At 39.5% G+C, this 22,898-nt stretch overlaps 1 protein-coding gene across 2 annotated transcripts in view; it reads right to left on the bottom strand.

Moving 5' to 3' along the window:
- LOC124159035 (ecdysone receptor) overlaps positions 1-22,898 on the bottom strand; it is a 567,390-nt gene that overhangs the window by 217,096 nt on the left and 327,396 nt on the right. For both annotated transcript variants that reach the window (XM_046534526.1, XM_046534525.1), the window contains exon 3: positions 18,931-20,241. In XM_046534526.1, coding sequence (XP_046390482.1) covers positions 18,931-19,432 — 502 coding nt within the window. In that variant the 5' untranslated portion in view covers positions 19,433-20,241. The remainder of the gene's footprint in view (positions 1-18,930; positions 20,242-22,898) is intronic.

The raw sequence follows: 22,898 nt of genomic DNA, 5'->3' as shown, positions 1-22,898 counted from the left end.
AACCGAAAAACTAAGTTATCGAAATCATAAAATATCTCACTGGATACTTGATGAATTAAAAGAAGTTATATAAGCAGCACTAGTAACGAAATAATCTTTTGCGATTAAATGGAAAAACATTTTGACACTGTTAACAGGTAATTACGCCACAAAAATCCGCCTTGGGCAGAAATTAGGGGCTAGCACAAACACAGACTTTTACATGAAACACTTTTATATTAAAGAATTTTTGCCGCAAATAATCGACTTTAGGATGATCATCTGACTGTATCGTAAGTAAAATAAAAGAAAAGAGATGAATTACCTATAAATTACTTTATCTTTATTACCAGCAATCTTTTGACGCAGAAAAATTTCTTATACACTCTACTTTCCGTGAGTAAATAGCCTTCAAATGACATGATTATAAAGGATTCTATGAAATAATACGCATTTCTCTGTGTACCAGCGTAATGGGGAGTTTCACAGCACACGTACGGATACCAATAAATGATTTTAACCTCAAAGCTTGGGAATAATGCATTAAAATGCCATACATCGGCATCTTTTGTTTCGCAGCTTATCATCATGGCAAACCACGGGCTTCCAAAACCGTGTTGGAAAATCAAAGAGATGAACTAACCGCAGTTGGTCCGAGCAACAACAACTCACGAACTTAGGACGATGTTTTGTTGTCACATGGCGCCTAAAACAGCCCTCGCTCCCAGCGCAAGGTTCCACAGAGAAATCCTTAGAAGTGCACTACCCACCAACCCCACCATTCCCCGTCCACAACCCCCAGACGCCCTGGCGTCAGGGAAGCCCCGAATACACGAAGCGCGTTCCATTTGCGAGTAGGGGAAGGGAGTTGAGGTGAGGTATAGAGAACTATATACGTGGTCAAAGTAGAGGCTGCAATACAAACCACGACCAACTCCCAAGACCACGAAGTCCGACGAACACCAAATTTATGAGTCTGTTTCTAGAGAGTTAATTGAAACCCATTATTTCGATGAGGTTGTATTTCTCAATGCAATACTAATTTGTTTCCAAACATTTGGATTCCTTTATAATTCAAGAAAAGTAGAGGATTTTTCTACATCAAAACTTAGAGGGAATTTAACAAGCTTCAATTAAAAAATGATAGTGACAAATAAAAGGGGTAAGTAGCGAAGTCTCATTTTCAATAAAAATTACCAGATAAAACAATCTCGTATAACCATGCACACCTTACCGCATTAGTAGATGAAGCAACAAATAAAATTTGAAACAAATTAAATCCTCAAAAATGGATCAGTAATCTTTCACTGCGAAGTTAACGCCATTTTCCGCTATACTATTTCATGATTCACAGATGTTTTGGAGAAGAGCATGTTCTCAAAGTGTACGAATTGCGAGTTCCTTCATTCTCAGATTAAAAACATTCACATTTTGAATTTTCAATTGTGCCCGACCTGCCCAAAACAACAAATTCATTCATAGACGATTTCCTTGATACTAGCGCAATATGCCACACAAGCTAGTATTAACACTCGATGATTTGAAAGATATTAAAACTGCAATTTCTTCAATAGATTACGCACGCACAGATACAAAAAAAATATACCTTTATAACACAGGTTAACGAAATAGGTTAAAAATTCCCATAGTACAAGCCCTAGAGTCACGGAGCAGCAAAGGAACAAGCGATAAGGCACAATGCACACTCCTTGACCTAACCCACGGAGCATGCAAAGAGTCCTGACCGCATCGTTCGCTTTTACGACCCTCAACGCTCGTTCCCGGGCGATTCCGAACAGGCGGGCGCGACGTTAAAGTCATATTCCTGCGGGGGGTCGTAAATTGAGCAGCGGGAGAAGGGTTGGGCACGGGTTCATGCGGTGCATCGTGCACTCAATGGGAGCTCCAAGTCCTTCCTCCGTGCGCGGGATCAACAGGAAGAGCGCGCGGAAGAAACGGGGCCGACACTGCAAGTCGTACGGCCGGCACGGACCGAAAATGGAGAGATTTCGAAAGAGGCTACGAGGGGCAGAGAGTTTTAAGGGATTTGGGAAAGAGAGCGAGGCGAAGGGGCAACAAAATCCGCGTTGACCGTGGTCATGGATTTAAAAAAAATAAATAAATATCCTCTTCGCGAGGAAGAAGCCCCTGATCGACCGGAGAAGAGAGAGCCGGTACATTTTTGCGTGCCTCCTCGTATTTCTTTAATGGACTCCCCTTTTTTGAGGATTGCCGTCACAAAAAGAGGAGTTTAACATAATAGTTGGGATGATAGACGTTAAAGCAAGGACGATATTCGCTAGGACATACATTCGGGGCATGATTCTGTACGGAAGTGAGGCATGGACGATGACATCAGCAGAGAAAACAAGAATATGAAGCAAAGATACTTTTTACTTTTTCAGATAAATATTAATTTAAAAAGGAATTCACATGTTTCACAGCAATGCAGCATCATCAGGATTCCTTCAGACTCATTTTAAACAAATATTTATGCGCAAAAGTGCGTACATATTTACTTCATATACTACAATGGATTTCCGCAAATTATAAGCCTCCACCATTCATTTCCTCAGAGACAACAAGACTAGATGCTTTCAAAATGTTGTTTTACAGAAGAAAAATGACGATCAAATGGATATATCGCGTTATTTATGTTGAAGTCTTAAGTAGTGTTGAAGAGACACATTTTGGAAACCATGGGAAGAAGAAGGAGAAATATAATGAGCCAAAACATTAAACACGATCGCATAGTGAAAATAATCGTTAAACAACAGGTGCGAGACAAAACAATAAAGGAAGGCCTCGGGTGAAGTGCAGAGAGTGATTGATGAAGGAAGTAAAATTTAAGAATAATGTTAGCGTTAGAAGACTAGCTGTTAAGAAAATTGGGTGGAGATCTGCAGACTGATGTAGGAAATTATCTCCTTATTCCTCGCAGCTAAGTTTAAAACCACCGAATGCGTCCACCGGGTAGCGGAAGACGGGTATCCCTATTCACATGTAGGTTAGCTGCAAGATAAGCGAGTTGACTATACGAATAAAAAGTCGCTGACAAAAAGCAAAGGCAGTCGAATGTGATACTGCTCACTTTCTGGGTAACGACCATTTGCATGATACACAAACTATTTGATGATGACAAGAAGACGAGGTGCCGTCAATAATTATAATTATCCTTCTTATCACCCAGAGGAGAAGTTTGCCGCTCTTCATAGAAGTGAATGTGGAGGTCAACGTCGTTGAGGAAAGATTTTCTTTAATTATTGTAGCACTGTGACGTGGAAAGCAAAGTGAAACCACCATATTACCATCGAAAGGGGTCACCGCTCCTTAACTCATGTTTGTAATATCAGACCTGATGGAATTCTATCAAGTAAAATGTTTCTCCTATTTCAAGTAGAGTTGGGCTCGAATAGAGGAAGGCAAGTGACAGGTGCGTGTTATGGAGGAGAGGATTTGAGGTGTGCGGTGGACCAACAAATACTTTGAACGCTACTATGAACGTCATGGTTTCAACTTTACGACAAGATGTCCGCGAGCCATAAAAAGGAGAAGGAGATTCCATCTGAATGCGTAATGGATGTGCTAACCGTTGAAATTCAACGAGAAGGCAAGAGAGGATGCAACAAAGTTTTGTTACGAAATAAATATTGAAAATGCATTGTCGAGGATTCCATGTACGATAGACAAAGATTAGGATTGGTATGAAAACAGCTAAGAATAGGTGTGATACGCAACATTGGCTTAATAGAATAAAATTAAATTTCTTAATTACATTAATATGTTTCGAACAGCTATAGCCTAACTGGGCGCTCAATCCTAAACAAGTTTCTTAACATTAAGAACGTACACATTTTTGCTTATAGAAGAGGTCTCTCAATTAGGATTGCAGCATTATATGCGATATTTTAAACTAGGCCAAGAGAGAAAATTTTATTCTCTTTTATCGATAAATACCAAATATAAAACAACTATGATACCCAAAAAAAATACTACCTTTCCGGGACGAAAATCATGGAATATAACATCAGAGAGGTTCAAAGTCAATTTAGTATCACATGCATCGATTTAATGAGTAATTACTCATTTGAACCATTCCGCAACAGGGTTAAGCGACATTAGCAATAAATATCGTAAAATAGGCACCCCTGCAAACGATGATGTAATGTGTGTTGCTCGTGACAATATTTTTCTGTTAGCGATGCAAACTGCAGTAGGCGAAGAGGAACCACGAGAGAGAGAATTCCATGCTATCTAGAAGATCGAGCGGCTGGAATAAGAGGTTCATTGCTCCTCAGTCAACGTAATTAATATCTATATTATCCACTGGGAGAATTAGTACGCGAACCGTGAACGTGCTTTAGAGAGAGATAGAGAGTAGCTAGGGTACTGGGCCTGGAAAACTATTATCCGTCGCGAATTCGTAACAAACCCGCAGAAACAAAAACAAGACAAAAGACCCTCTATCCAATTACGACGGATCGTTGAATCGGCTAAAACGAGGAGAATATAAGAATCGAGAGCACGTAAGCCTGCATTGCGCGGAGCAATTTGTCAAGGAGCTAAACACCTCGAAGGACTCATGCATCATCCGAGCAGGAGGAGGCACGAGGATTAAAAGGACGCCATTTGCATGGAGAACAGATGCGCCCGATTTCGCTCGGCGTACGTAGTAGCTATTGCCGGCTACGATGAGGAGGCGGGATGGGTGCTCAGACGAGACCCACAGGGTGCCTTCTCAGTGATCCCACCTGGATTAGTGTAAGAATTTGCGGCAAAATGCACCAATCCCATTCCAGCAGCCTTCTCTGATAATAAAATGCGCAAATCATAGAAGAGATTTCGAAGAACGCGATTTTTACGAACTTTCACGCATTTCCGAAAAGGGTCCCAGAGTTATGGGAGTAAAGAGCATATCAGGAGAGGCCCTCTCACGAAAAAATGCGAAATAAATTCACACCGTCTATGCGAAAGTCTTTGGGTTAAATGGCGACTTTCGAGCGTATTTGCATCCGATTATAAATTAAAACATTCCGGAAATTAAAAATTTATTTGCACAGACTGAAGGTCGTTTCACTATAGTTTTATTCAAAAGGTTATTTTTAGTGAATGCTAAACGTCTCCCAATTCAGATAGGAATCAAAGGGCCCCACTTCCTCCTTTTCCTCAAAGGGTTAACTTGCGACAAAAGTTATGATAAAAAACGTCAATACAGCCGGCGGCGATACAGAACTCTAATCAGAAATCAAAAAGATTTTGCCTTGTAACATAAAAGTGGTTTTCGAAGTTAAAATTGGAGCCTGCTACCCATGTCTGGCTGCAGAATTTCGAGATCGCGCATGAAAATTTAGATATTCTGAACTAACGGCGAAAAAAGCCATTTCATGGTGTTCTCAGAGTCAAGTGCGGTTCGAAGAAATCTTCTAAGCCGAAACCAAACTCTTACTCTTCGGAGATTCCGCTTTTAATACCTGGGACAGGATGTTTACGCCGATGTACAAAATACGATAAAGATATGTTTTCTCTAACGACGAAGATATTTTAGACACACCTTTCCGATATTTCTTAACTTAACAGCCTAATATTTTTTCAAATAAGATAACTTATGTGTATGAACTAGTTTCAAAAACAAATTTAACCCTTATATTATTATATGCATTTTACATATTTGAGCACCTACGATGCGCTCGAAGATAATTTTGGCGGTCACTAAAAGGCAAAAAATGATTTCTTTTGACGCTTACACGAATATATGCTTTTGGGGGAAGTTTTTTTTAAATTAACCCAGGTAAGTTGATCTCTGTACGATGTTTCGATGGTATTGATGATTTCAATGACTTTTCCCAAAATGAATTCATTCAAATCGTACACCAGGAAAGCGTTGTTTCTTAATGTTACACTTTATTATTTATAAGCTTATTCCATAAATGTTTCATAATCTGGTTATTTATAATTTGATGCACTCAATAATTACTGGTATTTCAAAGGAAAAAAACCTTTTTCAACAATTCCTCTCAATATACCGAACGCGTCCTTTGTAATTCAGAAAATTTTTCACAATTTTTTTCTATGGTATAAATTTCACCATGAATCCCAAATGTGAGCGCCACTGTTCGTGCTAAACCACGGATTTACGCACGATTTTTGTTACGTGCCTGACAAGGCCAAAAGAAAACGATGGTCCAAAGGGACGAGATGATAGAAGTCGCCTACCCCTTGAAATAATTTACTAATAATGACACATTTTCAGCCATAATTAGCACAGTATCATCAAGAATTAAATCCAAAAGATAATAAGATGGAAATTCTGACTAAATTACTGATTTCACGAGGAATGTATCGACAAAAATGAGAAAAGCCATTGCCACTTTGAGTACATAAATTGTGAACACTGGTTGAGGGAGTCCAAACTACGATCGTGTACAATATTATCGCCGACAACCGCTATTTAAAGTTTTAGATCGCGCAAGCACTGCATAAAAAACAAGAAACACCTCCACGTTAGAATGCATACTGAGTTGAGAACTTTCACGGCCTCCAGTGCTTTCAGACGAGCTATCGGAGGGGAAGTGAGCGAGCGACAAGTTTGGCCATCTATCGGCGGAACGACGAAGCCGTTAGTGCCGAGTTCAGGAGGTTGAGGCGCAGCCAATCTAGGACGTTCTCGTATCCTCTCATTTTGAACGGAATTCGCGCCACTATTCACTTTTAAAATATCCCAACTTCACGATAGAGGTATTTCTAAATAAGAATATTGAAATATAACCACAGTTTATATGCACAGCTGTATTTAGAGACAGTGGTATGTTCGTTACTCAAGTAGCTTTCTCTCACGTATTTCCAATATACATCAAAGTTAGATATTCGTAAGATATTTCGATGATATTATCTCACTCCTGAATATTAACGATAGCAGCTTAATCGTGATGACCAACTGAACGATTCAATACTATTACGGTTTTCAAGTACCCGATCCTCACCGCTAAATGGGTAGTACCAGCCAATACAACGAGACCATAATTATTTATCCACGACTTAGGAATTGGTAATAGCCACTGCTTTCTGGTGATACATTCCACGAAGTGGATTGGTCACATCTTAACAAAATGATAAATTCTTCGCCATACTGGAGAAACACGTCGTATAAAATGAACAATTGTTGAACTTAGATAAGGAATCAGCCATTCTAACTACATTTTATGTTCATATGAAATTAATTTTTAACGCTTTGAAATTACTACTGAGGGATTAAAAATAAAATATAAAATCTGAACTGACACCCACAAAACTGCAAAAGCTAGTGGCTATGGTGATGACCCATACAGTTATTTTCAGCTCAGTTATCAATAAATGCAAGATGAAAATTAAAAAATGAGAATCCATCTCAATTTTATGAATTTTAACAAATTAATACCAAGAAAATGTAATACATGTAAGGATATCTTCCTATATCAGCTTTCAATTTCCTAGAACTTCAAGTTCATAATGAGCATCGCGTTACATGCTTTGAATTATTGCAAGAGATGAACGTAAGCCATCCGATTATCGACTTCAAAGCAAAGAGACATGATCTCTATGCACCCAGCTAAAAGACTACAACGCTAGGCACTACGTCATCCTATGAGAGTGAGAGTGGTTCCATTCACTTGCGCAGTTTTTGCCGTCCCGCGAGATACGCGGGAAAATAAGTCATCGGCGCCGCCACGCGGAAAAAGACTTGACGACGACAAGAAAGCGCGGGCGCGCAAACAAAAGACTATCGATCAATTTTCAGCCATACTTGTCCCCACCCTCGTCTCTCTCTTCCGAAGCGGTGGCGTCGTTTAAGCCACTAAAGGCGTAGAATCTATTTTCGAGAGAGGCAACGGCGGTGTAGGGAAAGTAGAGCAATTGAATGTTAGCAGGGCCACGAGAAGGGCTTTGATCCCACCAGCTACTACCCACGCATCCGTAATTGAAGACTGAGGAAGAGGAAACGAAGACGAGGACGAACGGACGGGTTATGAGATAGGCTAGGAGGGATAACGGAATGGGGGTGGTGCCGTAATCACAACTACTGATTATTTATACATTTTGGGCGTGCCGCCAGCGAATATATTAGAATAAACTATAGTGACAGTAATTCACGGGTCGTAAGTTGCATCCGGTGAGCCAATGGGACGGTTGGGGTCTTTTAATCATACGATTTCATACAAACAATAATAAATAATAACACTGTTCAATCACAATCAGCGACACCACATGCACGCGCGGGTATTTACAAAAAAATTGGAATTTCCTGGAATTTGATCACGCACCTTTTCTCTCCTGTTTTTTATTATGAGAAACGGCCCTGAGTTTTGTTTCCGGATATTCTTGTTTATATAAATTATTCTATGTTAATATACATTTTCTGTAAATAATCCAAGAATCCGTTTTACGGGATGTGTAATAATATAATGTGTATGATTATTTGTGGTTCTCTAATAATAATAACTAATTAAAGAATTTTTTCAAAATCATAGTTAAGTTTACGGAAAGTCGGCAATAACTTTCAATGTGCATTTGCAGATAAATCTCAGTTTTTATGTGAAACTGAAAGCATTTAACATATTTTATCATAAAAATAACCGGCACAGGATGTTAATTTTGAAGTCAAACGCAATGACTGTAAACTTTTGTACGACTGATAAGGAGGGATGAAATGGAAATTCACCACTAGAAAAATAACACGTGCATCTTGCGTCCCTCAAAGATTACTTTCGCTATTATGAAGGCCGCGCATAGGAACTTATCCACTAAAAATTATAAGAAGAACCATTAATTCTGATTCTTGAGATAGTGAGACTGTTGGCCATTTTCAAATAACATAAAATCAAATTCACATACTATCCGTAGTTTATTTTTTTGCTATTATTCAAAGTTAGTTGTACGATCAGCTAATATGAGACCATGCATTGTGCAATAAATACTTACTAAGAATACGAGGAGAAAATTGAAAATAACACAAGTAAAATAAACCATCAATAATGGGAATATTTTAATACAAAATGCCTTCGATTATACTCAAAGACCTTACTTAGCTGTAGTAAAATACAGAGTTGCAATTTATAGCACCTTTGTGAATAAGAATATTTCATTTACACTTTTTAGGAGCATTGGAACAAGGCTGCGAGGATATCTACAATTTTGCGTCGAAGTATTCAAAGTACCCTACCCCACGAAGCGGTACCCGAGGCTACAAAGGATATGAGATTAGGGAAACGATTTCGTACGATTGCAATGCACGGCGTAAGCATCCCAAGGCGTTCATAAAGGAAAGGGTAGGTTGAAACGCATAAAGCGACGCCCGAAGGCTCCAAAAAAGGGAAGATTGAGCAAGCCCCGGACATCAGCCGCAGACAGTAGAAATTCACGACTGGAAAAAGGGAACGGGTGATTGTAAAACCAAAATCGCCGAAGGCCATATCATGATCCCGCAGCCCGCATGTCAATTGTTCGGGCGTGCACGTGACACAGTCAACCGAGCAGCAGGAGGCCACAGCTGCCGGAGACGGCGGCCGGCAAAAAAATATTCTCTTGAAGCACAGTGGAATAAGGGATGCACTTATTATAAAGCCTCAGGAATAATGCAACAGCGTATGCTTCCGAGAATTCAGACACAGTCAAAACCATTCACTGCGAACGAAATAAGCTAACCCCCATATAACCATGAACATATATATAAGGAAAGGACAACCTCCACTGCAAAGGAATTCATAAAGAGGGACGCAAGAATATGAGCTAAAGCCTTGTAGCTCTAAGGAATAAAGCATATATTACTATCGTTTAACACTGGCACGATAAACTTGGCCGTGGATCAAAAAGAGGACCACAGAATAGAGAGAGCAATAATCGGGTTAAAATATTAATTACATGACCGAGCAAACTCAACTGTCACTTCAAGGTATTTAGAGTTACCACCCAGATGAGAGCATTTGCGTTTGCATTGCTCTTAAATATTTATTGAGAACAAAATTCCATCCGAGTGAAACATGATCGACAGTCTGTCACGGCGTATCTTGATGGATATAGAGAGAGGTAGGAAAGAAGAATCACAGTACGGACAAGCGTCAACTATATTGGTCACCTAATTAAAGTCTTCGGCTAGGATACAACCCTTTAGCCAATAAATGCATTTCGGAACGCATTCAGGCTTAATAAAAATAAATTGCTTTTTCATAATATATATATATATTTTTTTTTAACAGGGTGCAGGTATGACACACGAAATATTATTTTTTAAATACTACATCCTATCATCTATTTATGGGCTTCAAATTGCACAGCTAAAGCAATAAAATGTACAAATGAACTGATATAGCAGTCGAAGCACTAAATTGGGCGAATGAATGTATATGCCAGCCTAAGGGAACCAAAAATATGGGCAGAACTCTGAGGCATATTAAAACATCACATTTTGAAGCTAAAGGAGGCTTAAAGCGAGAAAATTGTAATTGTTTTGATACATTAGCTCATTGAATTTACAAACTATATTCACATCCTACTCCAGTCAAAAAGCTTTGCGAGGAATTAAAACGGTAAATAGTAACTAGTATAATGCAATTCTCTGTGAAAGAAGTCTTGTTCCAAAAATAAAAACGATAAATTATAAATTTATTCTTGATAAATAAAAAAAGATACTCCCAGTAGTCGCACATACAATTATTTTAGTTCCCTGCCCTTGTAACGTAAGAGGCACCTAAGAGGACTAATAACTTCTGCTCAATAAATCATTTTTAGTGACCCTAGTCAGCCTAAAATGGTACCTAAATACGAAGATTTTATCTCATTGCAAAATATTCTTACATGAGATGCAGCAAAATTTTACTTTTTATATTCGAAAAATTACCAGATGATAGATCAAGTCTCAAGCCAGTAATGAAGAATATAATTAGAATGAACGACGTCACTTTTATGCATGTTTTTATATACGTTTCCATTCTGTTTATGTGTTTCATTTTCTGAAGTTCATTTGTTGTTTGTAGTGTTTGCCTTTTGATATTTTGGTGTTTTTTGTAGAGTTGGCACCTCGGCTACCGAGAGGAAAACAATGGATTTTTGTGAAGGAATCCATACGTGAGGAATTAAGAAGGATAAAATTGTGCCAAGTGATATTAAAGTTTATCTTTTATATCATCGCTTTGACAAATTAGGAATAAAGTTACGAATGAAGAAAACAAATACGACTGATCGAGCGGAGTAATATTTCCTCTTAAGTCACCAGCGAATAAACAACAAAGAGCGGCAGCAGAAATGTGCGAGACCATCATCGTAACAGAAGCACACGGGGAGCAAATTCTGGAAATCGCATGTCAAACTCCAATGACGGCTAGTGAAAGGAAAACAGCGGCGGGAGGAGGGGAGGATAATTGTTCACCGGGGCCTCGATAGGAGGCCAGTGGGACCGGAGAAGTTTTGATGAAGAGAACGGGAGAAAATGACCTCGTTCTGACCAAAGCGAGGCGACCCAATCCCGCTGGGAGGCTGCCGGAGGGATGAAAATACACAGAAGAGGAAAAGGAGATACGGGAATGAAAGGGAAAATGGGGGTTGGACATCGACGAGGAAACAATCACACGAAGAGATAGTAAATGATGCCCACGTGCAAAAGCTCAGGCAAATGATGGCGAGGAAGAAGACAGGGTTTTTCACAAAAAATATACATAGACATAAATTGCGATTTGGGGGGAGTACACAAAGGGTGACTGATTGTGCGATTCGTTGAAAGCCAACCAACGAGCCGCCAAACATGGAAATCAACTCAAATATAGTCAATTGAATCAGGATAAGAGACAACTACGTGTTTGGCCCCCACAAAAAATTTAATTGACCTGGAGCGGCGCACGTACGCAAGCGGCAGAGAGGATAGAAACTATGCCCGAGGTCACCCGCACCAAAGGTAATATTCAGGCTTTCCTTGGAAATAAACGCCCGATTTGCGGATGAGAGTTTGGAAATTGAGAAAAACAGAAAAATATGAAAATGACTGCTTACGCAGGGACGCACAAACAATATGACCTTTTTTGAAAATTATCACAGCACACATTAGGGCGGAGTGCCAACACAAATAGATGTATAGCAATACTAAACTAATTACTTTCATTTTTCATTGCTTTTTCTGCACGCCGAAAAAGAAAATATAAAAAATGTTTTTTTATTTCTAGAATAAAATTTTCCATAAACATAGTGTATTTTAAATTCAAGACTTTAGCTTTCCCCATAATATCAAAAAGTAAAAGTAGTGATTCAGAATTTACATTAAAGTTAGAGCGAGTAGAAACACCGCGGTTGTAAGCTGAGAAACTGTCCAAGATAAATAAAGGATGCATGCTGAATAAGCACATAATTCCCCGTTCTGAAATCTTTTCTTCATTGTTTCGGTGAGAACACCAGGAGCCCAGAAATATTTATCGCACAAAATATAACAATCGGAAGAATTTTGATGTAAATTTCCAAAAACATGACGCAAACACGTTGACTGAGGGAAAAAACAAAGGAAATACAAGACGCGGAATCCAGTCATCGTCAAATAGTTTTCCCCGCCAACAGAACACAGTATTTTGATCAAATTCTAAAGTATTACTCCACATTCCCCTCGCCTAAACACTGTTCAATAAAAATTAACTAACTTAGCCATCCATATCCTTTGCCATTCAATCTCTGAACGTGGAAACCTGGAAATGAAATTTCCACAAATCGAAAATTGCTCTTCCAGGACAGTTTGAATGGAATTACAACATGACGTAAATAAATGGTTTTAAAGCAAAAGGTGAAACAAAATCTAAAGAAAATAGCTAAAAGTCAAAATATATTTTGAAGGGTGGTGACATGCTGACAAAATGGCTAGAAGTGAATCACCTTTCAGTCATCAGTGCCCTCCCTATAAGATTTGCAAAGTAATCTGCAAATTTTACGCGATGCAAAACGAAAATTTTGCATTTTCGGTAGCGTTAGGCAGTAAGCAGTTGGGTACGCTATATCTACTACGTTGTGATGATACCATGATGTAATTAAAGGATAAAACAATTAAGAACTTCCAGAACAATTGAAACCGAAAGCTAAATTTTGGAAGGGTCACAGGGGCTGTAGTGATTCGCAAATTTTCCAAAAAAAGCTACAATAAAAACTGTTTATTACCTGTGGTAAAGTATTAAGTAAGTAAACGAAAAGCCAAAATCATTGATACACAAGCTAGCCCAAAATACGAGACGTTAATTTTAAAAAGGAAAGGAAATATTAATTACAATAGAAATTAATCATAATAGCACACAAACTCATCCACAAGGCTTCGGGAACATTGACTTGCACCATCTTTTTCCCCCTTGATGGGAGGGGAATAATACGCGTAATAACGGCGCGGCGATCAGACTTTTTTTTGTCAACGAGCCAGCCTAATTCTGAGAGGCAGTCGGAAATGCCTATTCCACGAGAACGAGGGAGACCAGACTGATGAAGGGAAGGAGGGAGGGAAGAAAATTAAGCGAAAGGAAGTGTCGCTTATAAGTGTTTACGTGTGTACCGGAGAGGGCGTTATCATGAAGGAGGGGAGGAATAGTGTGACGCCAGGCAGAGGGAAAAGTCAAGGGCAAGGAGAAGAGAAGGCGGCGAAGGAAAGAACTGAAGGCAGGGGGAGGAAAAGGGCGGATATATTAAGGGCGAGGGTGAGAAAGCAAGGAAGAAAATATGAACGCACGTCGAGAGAGAAGAAGTGGTGGAAGGAAGGAAGACAATGGGCTCTACGCTCGACATAAAAGGGTAAACAAGCACCACCCACACTCAAACCTCGACCCGACGCCGAACGGTGAAGAGGGAAAAGTATTAAAAAAACACACGAAGGTTTTCTTTTTATTCATTCGAATCGAGAATGAAGGAGGAGAGTCCCTACCGCCAAAAAAAAGGTTAAAAAAAATCTATCGCGGGTGGGTCTTGAGGACGAGACGCGGCGAACTTGGACCACAGGTTCGACTTCACGGTCGGTTCGAATGAGTTTGACACCCGGCTTTACTACTTTAAACCTGCGCATTGCATTAGCATTGATCATAACATTGGAATAGTACAGGTCGATCATTGACAGGTGAAAAGAATTTTCTTCTCGTAATTTTTCTATGCAGAGGCATGGAATTTAGTTCAATTCCCCTCGATCCATGTGCCAAATAGTAATTATTCTTATATTTAACGCACACAACTAACACATACCTAGGAAGCATTAAACCATTTCTTACTCAACGAGAAGAGTTTTCACATCGACGCTTTTTATGTCTTTCATTTCACACTCTTATGGTTTTCCAACGAAAAACAAAGCATTCAAAACTAATTAAAAAAATGTTTGGAGCATTTTTCTCTGCACACCAATTTTTGTATTCCAACCAACTCTATAGCCATTTAAGCAATCGTATCGCAATGAAATTATGTTTCAGTAACGAGAAAGGCAGACGAAATATATTAATGAATGCACTGAACAGAAAGGAATAACGTCTTCTTTGAATTTGGCTTCTATTTCTGAGCTAGAGCGTAATCTATTTAATTAAACTGGCCTTAAATATCCTATGTGAAACGCGGAATGAATATATTGGGAGCTCACAAGCACTTAACATAATGGGGAATATGGAAGAAGCAAAACATGATCCCTATTCAATTTAATCAAGACTCGGAATACCATTAGGAAGATCCACTATCATTTCCATCGCACAGCAAGAACCGGCCTTTCGTTCCATTCGCCATAGTCTCCCATGTCCTATCCTTCGCCCAAAAGAAAAATCCAGGAATCCAAAACGAGATCGCCAGCGTCGCAGCCACCCTTCCGAGAATTAATTTCATTATACCCCATAGAGGAAAAAAATACATCGGCGGGAGGGGGAGGCGGTCGCCTTGATTTTCAGAAATGGTCCACCATCAGTCGGTTTTCTTTCTTTAATGCCTGTTCCTCTTCCGTTCGAATGCGATGAAGGGAAGAGGGGCGGAAGGGAGACGGAATTAGAAACGGGGGAAGTGACAAGTCAAGAGGGATGCAATCCGGCCGCCCTTTTGAAGGACTTGATGCCACTCGTTCGCCTGCAAGGCGGGAAAATTACCACGGTATCCGAGGAGAAAAGATGCTTCGAACATTGAAAACACGACGCGCGATCGACTTGAAAACGCACTCTCATTTAGGGAAACGGAGGAATTCGTCGATCAGGGCGAGCGCGAATTTGAACACGTGAACATCCAGCGGGCTGGAAGCTTAGTAACGTACAATATTCACCAACTTGGACCACGCGGCAGATAATATCCCATGGGAATGTCAAAGAAGTATTTATAAACAATAATCACAATATGAGCCACTTACTAAATTGGAGGGGAAAAGAGAAAAATCAAGGAGGAATAACGAAAAAATACACACCACTATTGAAAGATGAATTTTATGCGATAAAATTGCAAACACCGACACAAAAAAAGTTTAAGTTCTTAGGTCGATATGGTGAACATTCGTGAATAAAAAAACGATTTCCCCTTTTAATATTAACTAATAAACTAGACTACCGATTTCGTAGAAAAAGATACTGTATTGAAAGCGGTCGCCTAATAAAATGGTTACGTAATGAGTAGGCGAGAAACACGAAAGTATGCATCAAAATGTTGAATTAAGCAAATAAGTTCACTTCCCCAGACGCGTCTCGCCCTAAAGTGTGTCCGCTCCTTCCTTCACCCACACATGTAGAAGTTAAAGGTCAAGAGTATCTTACTGACAAAATATTTTCTGCCTTAGATACACAAGTTCATAGGAAATACATTGTAATGCCCGCCTTCTACAGTAGATCTGAAACTTTCCCAACATCAAGGATGTTTACTGTATACATTACTGGAACAAATCTAATATGGCGGGCCCTAATAACCTACTTTGCAAATTTAATCGGCAATAATATAAATTGAGGTACAATCGGTACCACAGTATTTAATTCGCATTAGAACCCAAAAGAAAAGTTCGAAATTAGAACAATAAATGAAGTTAAAAAAACAGAAATTCCAAATTCAAAACAATGTGCATAATGACACATGACCAGGAAGGAATCTTCTGTAAGTCATCCACAAACTGGTATCAATTTAATTACTAAATGACGATGAAAAGATACGCAAGACCTTGAGTAAACCCAGTCGCACCACCAAAGCGTTACTTTACTTATTTAATTCCAGGCACGAACAGCTATAAAAACGACCGGAAATCATTTATAGCCCCGGGAATTCCGAGACGAATCCAATGCTCCTCCAACTTTCCCGGAAAAACAAGTCAACTACTCTAATGCTACCCCAGAATATCGAAGTTTTTCCGCTACTTAGCTGCATACCTACAAATCTGTCGTTTCACGTCAAGTTCGGCCACAAATTTAGCGGATAAAGTACACACATCTACGATTATGACTTGGGGCAAAATTTCTCATTTGACAGAACTACGCGGGCAAGTTATGCTTCGAAAAAGAAGCCTCCGTTTAACTTAATGTGACCCATAAAGCATGAAGCCCCCAATAAAACGGACGTTTTCCCCGAATATCTCCAACGCCTTCAGGCATTAACTTTGTTCGTGCTGAGCGTGAATGACTCTCACAAAAGGGAAATAAACCTTATGGTCCAGCCTCTTATTAAAACTTTAAGAGCTGAATCAGAAGCAAGGTATATACAACGTTTCTTTTTTGCGGCATTAAGAAAGGGGTCAAAACAGGTCAGAAGAATAAAGGATAGAAGTAATCAGCATAAATTTTCTGTTCCCAAGAAAAATTTACTGATATTCGCTAGGCGGATGAGGCCTGGGGATTACAAGTGATTATATTAAGAAAAAAAAACATGTTCGACATCATTTGAGAAATTTTATCGTAAAAAAATGTATTGAGAGGAGCCACGGCACTAAAATGGCTATAAAAGGGAAGAAAATGGCTAGGGCGCGTAGGTTATAGGGCACAATGTGCATTTATTTCAAACTATGTAACGTTTTATTAGAAAATTTTGTAGGTAATAGCAACTTACTCTGCTAAATTGGTTTAGTAGACCGTAAGAATAATTTTCTTACAGGAAATAATGAGCAAGTGACTGCTCTAACACTTTGCACTATTCCTCAAGAGAATAAACCATGAGGCAATATTCATAAAAGCACTCAAGAATAATTGAGTCGACCGAAATATTTTACAGCCTCTACGCTCTAGCACTAAACTACATACTCGTGAAGATGTCATTAAAACGCGGTGAAAGAGTTCGAACTACAAAATGTAAAGGTGCTATTTTTTGACAAAGCGTGGTTCTTCTCTCGAAGGAATAAATAATCACTACTTTGTTTCAGTATAATAAGCATTAAAATACGTACAATTTACGCGCCAGAGAAAAATACAAAATATTATAAAACACGACAAATGAGTGATCACGTTGTTAGTCAATAGTCTATTGAACAACGTAAATAGAAAAAGTTCGTAGAAAAACGGAAAATCACAGAATGGAAGTTTATCCACCAGAAAAAGAGGTTGATGACCGAAAAACCATTTAGGAGGGAATTTAACAGTCATGGAGACTATACTCAATTCGTTTCACTCAGCAGCTGAATGCTCGATGGCTAATTTGAAGGAAGTTTCTAAGCAATATAATGAAAAATGGAGATTGAAATTATAAAATGTTGCCAACTTAACGACAAAGAAAGCACTGAAAGATTTCTTTTTTTAAGTATGCCCATTAGATAAATGCACTTCGGTGAGGACTTGAGATCGTAAACCTTTTTAAGTGTACCCTCAAAAACAACTACGCCCGTAGTCCTTCCGCTTATAGATTTCACGGGTTTTTAAACGAAAGACTTTTGACTATGGGGGAAGTTGAGAATTATAAATTTTTTACTATCTCATGTCATTCACAGTTTACGATGGTATGTGAACTGAACTGAAAACGCTTGGCCTAAGAATAATCTGAGTGATTTTCTGAGTAATTTTGCCTCCAAATTTCACGTTGATTTCTAAATAACGACTAAATTGAATAAAAACATCAGATTAATGGAAGAAAGAAGGCGTAGAATAAAAAAATTAAAGCCGTAAAACAAATGCCCCAAAATTCTCAAGAGAGTAATAAATTAGCAAAATAATTAACTGGAGCGTGCGTACATGAAAATTTGAGCAGCATAAACTTCCCGAGAGCAAACATAGAATAAACTCAAGAACAACCTTTCTTCTGAATTTTCAAGCACCAAGTAAAGGGCGACAAATTGTTTTTTTACAAGTTTACAAATTTACTTTCAGTGAACACTTTCAGAGTTAGCATGAAAACTCGAGGGGCACAATTTTACCGAGTTCATTCAATTAAATAACTCCGTAGAGGCTGATGAGGAACAATGTATGTAATTTTACCTCAGTCAATACTCCGGGGAGTACCGGTTTAGCCATGACCCGAGATGCCGGCGTTTCATCTAAGAAAGCCGAGGAAGGGTTGCCGATTACGACCGTCGCGACCTCGAGTCCCTCCAAATCCTGAACTATCATTATAATAGTTCCAAAAAACAAATTTAACCCAATTTTGTCCATTTCATTGATCGATATGCCCAGGGATAAAACAGGTTCCCTGGCATTTATTTTACACCCTTCTCGGTCTAATGCGCCAATCCCAGGTTTTCCCCGCCTGCCACATGCAGAAAGCAGACCAGAAAAAGGACTGAATGATCACCCGTCCCACCTTCGACCGGATCAAAGCATAAGTTGAGCTACGCTTAACTTAAGCTTCGATCATCCCGGAAATAACGCGACAATTAAGTGATAATATAAGGTTTTTCCACAAGAGAAATGCAAGATTTAGCCAAAAAAATTGGTGAACCTGAGAAATTGCAATAAAATCTAGCAAGAGTTTCACAATAACTTCACAATAACATGATATTCAAATGAAGTTATCCCCAGCTATAATTTCTCAAAAAGGTAAAAGCAATGGAACACTCACCAATTTTTCCGTTGGGGCTGTAGGGGTCGTAGCTCCCGGACGACATGGGCGAGGCGTATCCGTTGGACATGGTCGTGTTGCTGTACGGGTGGCCGTTAACGCTGCTGCCCCCGCCGCCCCCAGGGGGGTGCACCCCGCCCCCGGGTCCCGACGACGGCGACATGGGGTCCACGATGGAGGCCTGCCCCGGCGACGGTAGCCACTCCTCGTGGAGGCGCGGCCTCTTGCCGCCGCCGGACCCAGTGCCCGACGACGGCGTCGAGTAGGACGAGGGGCTGAGCAGCTGCGCCGTCGTCTCGATGCAGAGCGGGGGAGGTACGGGCCCGGAGGCCGAGAGCTGCGGAGCCGCGTCGCACGGACTGTGCAGCCGCGGCTCCGTCTTCACGGGCAGCAAGAGTCTCGCGGAAGCCGGCTCGCTTGCCGCCTCCATCTTGTCCAGTAAGGTGGCGTGGGATGAGGGGGCGTATACCAGAGGCGGGCAGCTATCCTGCTCCCCGTCCATCGCACACACGCACTTCTCTTTCGTTTATTCGTAAAAAATAAAAACAAAACACCACAACTTAAAAAAAAACACGCGCACTTGATGTAAAAAAGATGAACCTTGTCCGATTCACACGGTGATTAAAAATTTTCAGCGCACGAAAAAAGTACGAGAATTATCTTTCAATTAAAAATTGTTTTTTCTTTGTATATATTTATATATATTTTTTCGGCAAACACTTTTGAGATGGGCGACTATGGAATGATGGGCAGTGTGAGGGTTTTTTTTTCCTTTGCGAGTTAGCTCACTGTTATGAAGATCTCTTCTTTACGATGGGCACTCTTTAGACGTCTTAACAATGACTTTTGCGGGCGCGCCGCCGCGCTACCTTTCCCTTAGCCCACGCGGGGGCCGCATTATTCCTGCCCTCCAACCCCCGCAGCCACGGGGGCAAGGCTCGCGTTTAAGTCTCCACACCCTCGAGGGGGGCCGGGAAAACCCTCCCCCTTGCGGAAAACAGCAAACCTCCCTCCTCGAAGCACACCGTCTCTCTTCCGAAACGTCACCCACCGCAATGTTCTGCCGTGGTTCCTGCAAGTGTTCGGTGAAAAAAAATAAACCCCCCAATGGAAAATGTCCCCTAGTGCCCTTGGTGTAGGGACCTCTATCCCTTCGAGATAAGGGACCGGCGGGGGAATAAAAACACACTCACTCGGTGGAGAACGCAAGAGGTGGGGCTATTCGGGGGGTCCTCGGGGTCGGGGTTGAAGATCGGGAGCAGTGAGTAAAGGATGTCCGCCCACAGGCTCGGGGGATTGAAAAGACAGCACCTGTTAGAGAGAGAAAAGAGGAAAAAGTGTTAGAATTTCTAAAAATAATCAGAATTGCATTCGACTATTCTAGCGTAGTACACATGAAAATGGCATACTTGTAAAACTACAGCTACTTTTCGACAAGAAAAAAATGTAGTTCTGTGCACAAAAACGATTCTAAATACAGGAGAAAAGTCTTATGTGATACGCAGCACGATGTGGTGGAAGTTCTTAAAATTATTTAAATGAGGCATTGCAAAATTTCATTTCATTAATAAAAAGCGGAAAATCCAATGAATGATTTGCACACGTGGGAATGCAAATCGCTGAAAGAAGTAAATTTAAATGTGCTAAGCTATGTGCTATTTTTTCAATTTTTTAAATCGTATCCTACCTTCTGGCATTAAAATATAAAAACTCAATTGTACGTGCATAACGATTTTTAATACCATCTATGCTGACATCACCATACTAGTCCAAGTGAGTACGTGGAGTAACCAGCTAATATTCGGGAACGCAAAATATCACATAGTAATCACGAGATAGTTTTAACTTGAGGGCAAAGCAGTAGGGGCATCAGTTCTGGAAACCGTTCGCTTATATGCGTATAGAATCCTCCGTAATCACACCCGCATTCATTTTGATGAGCAAGGTCATTTTAATTGATATTTTTAACAGTTGTAAAAAATTTCTGAGCATTGATTGGATGATTGAAATTATGCCGTTTCGGGAAGCAGAAGCACGTGAGAAAAATGAAGAAAATGGATACCCAATTTCATTAATCCACAATACGCACGCAAGTGTCCTAATAAACAGATAAATTTACTAATTAACCAGCATCACTAGCTATGAGAAATCGCCATTTTATTCGTAATTGAATAGATAAATTGTTTTGATAAATCTGTCACCTGAGCCAGAATGAAGGTAACAACAGCAAAATACAAACTCCAACGGACAGAATGGGATGAGTTTAATTAATTGGCGTACCATATTATGAGAGGATTTCAGTCACCTATTAATTCAACTGAGAAAATGACATGCATAATCCGATTTCCCTTTCCAACGCAATGCTTCCGCAACTAGATTTCTGTCAGCAGTCCACTATTCTTAATGACTACCCTAGCCGGGAATACTCTATGCTCTAATTAAATAATTACCTCTTCTAAAACATCACCGTGTAATAGCAACTGAATTTAAACCATTCTCACGTTCAAAGGACGTACAGCGAGAATATGACCTAAAACTGCCATTTGAAACCTCACCATGATCCTCTTTGCGGCAGATATTTTAGTTCATAATTTACTAAGCATATTCACATTAATGATGAACTAATTAAAGCCAAAACGCACATTCAGCAAAGAGATAAACGTTTGCTTTAAAATGTGTAAGGCAGTACAAAAAATGCTGTTCTTTTAACCTTACGACCACGTAACTTTCTCTAATATTCATTTTTCAATTTAAAAATTCTCAGCTTTAACTCCTCCGCATTCATATTTCTACAATTTCTCATAGGCTCAAATAATCCACACAACATCTACGTTTTCAATGGTATTTACGTCACTGGCACATTCTGCAAGTAAGTGATTCTGTCTTCTTTTCTCAATTCTAATTGCCAGCTTATTTTGGGGCTAGCAATATTTAATTCTACCACAGCACTATGCGCAGCAAGGGACTGTGGCCATAATATAGCAGAAAAAGTATGCAACAAAAATTGAAACATAGAAGACATGTTTTACAACAAAGATAACTTTAACCTACAGTGGTTATTATCATATAATAATTAAAGGAAAAAACGTTTCCTTCATTTCCATATTTTTGTTACCAGATGGTTTAAAATTGGTATCATCGTGAGAAACTTATGATAATTGCAAATTTAAACGCTTGATTTGTACTAAGTGTATTTGGTTCTGTTGCATACATAACGACTAATTGTTCGCACAAACGTAAAGGTGGCAGCCCGTAGTACGCTACATATTGAATACACATAATTGTTGAGATAAAGGAATTCATTCAACATCAGATCCAACTTGGGATGCACCGACCAATGAAAGCCCAACCTTCATCATAAACGCACCCACTAGTGACGCACAACCTCTTCGGCCCCAAACAATTATTGCACCTTGAGGTCGTATTCCGGGGAATTTTTCAAATGTATATTTTAGTCACTATATGGTTTCAAAATTATTTCATGGTATCTTTGTGAGAAACATATGAAAATTGTAAATTTATACGTTAGATTTCTGCTGAATGTAGTTATTTCTGGTACATGCACCATGGCTACTTGTTTGCACAAACTTAAGGTTAGCTGCTCTTATTAAGATACAAATTGAATAAACATAAGTTTTCCTGGATATACACATTACTTAAACCACTTCTTTTTATCAGAGCGCGGCCCGGGATTCAATGAATTATCATCATCTTCAGGCGCATATTATGATAAAAATTAAATTATGATTATTATGACTATTTTAAAATCATAATTTGCGCCTGAAGATAGTGATAATTCATTGAAACCCGGGCCGCACTCTGATAAAAAATAAGTGGTATAAGTAGTTGTGTACATCCAGGAAAACTTATAATGAAATACCACAAATTAAAGCCAGAGTTAGTGAATTTTGAATAAACATAACTGTTGAGATAAAGTAATCCATTAAATTTAAGACCAAATCCAACTT

Source organism: Ischnura elegans, chromosome 5 (assembly GCF_921293095.1).
Source record: "Ischnura elegans chromosome 5, ioIscEleg1.1, whole genome shotgun sequence".
NCBI classification, from domain to species: Eukaryota; Metazoa; Arthropoda; class Insecta; order Odonata; family Coenagrionidae; genus Ischnura; species Ischnura elegans.
This window is presented reverse-complemented; position numbering and strand designations above follow the sequence as displayed.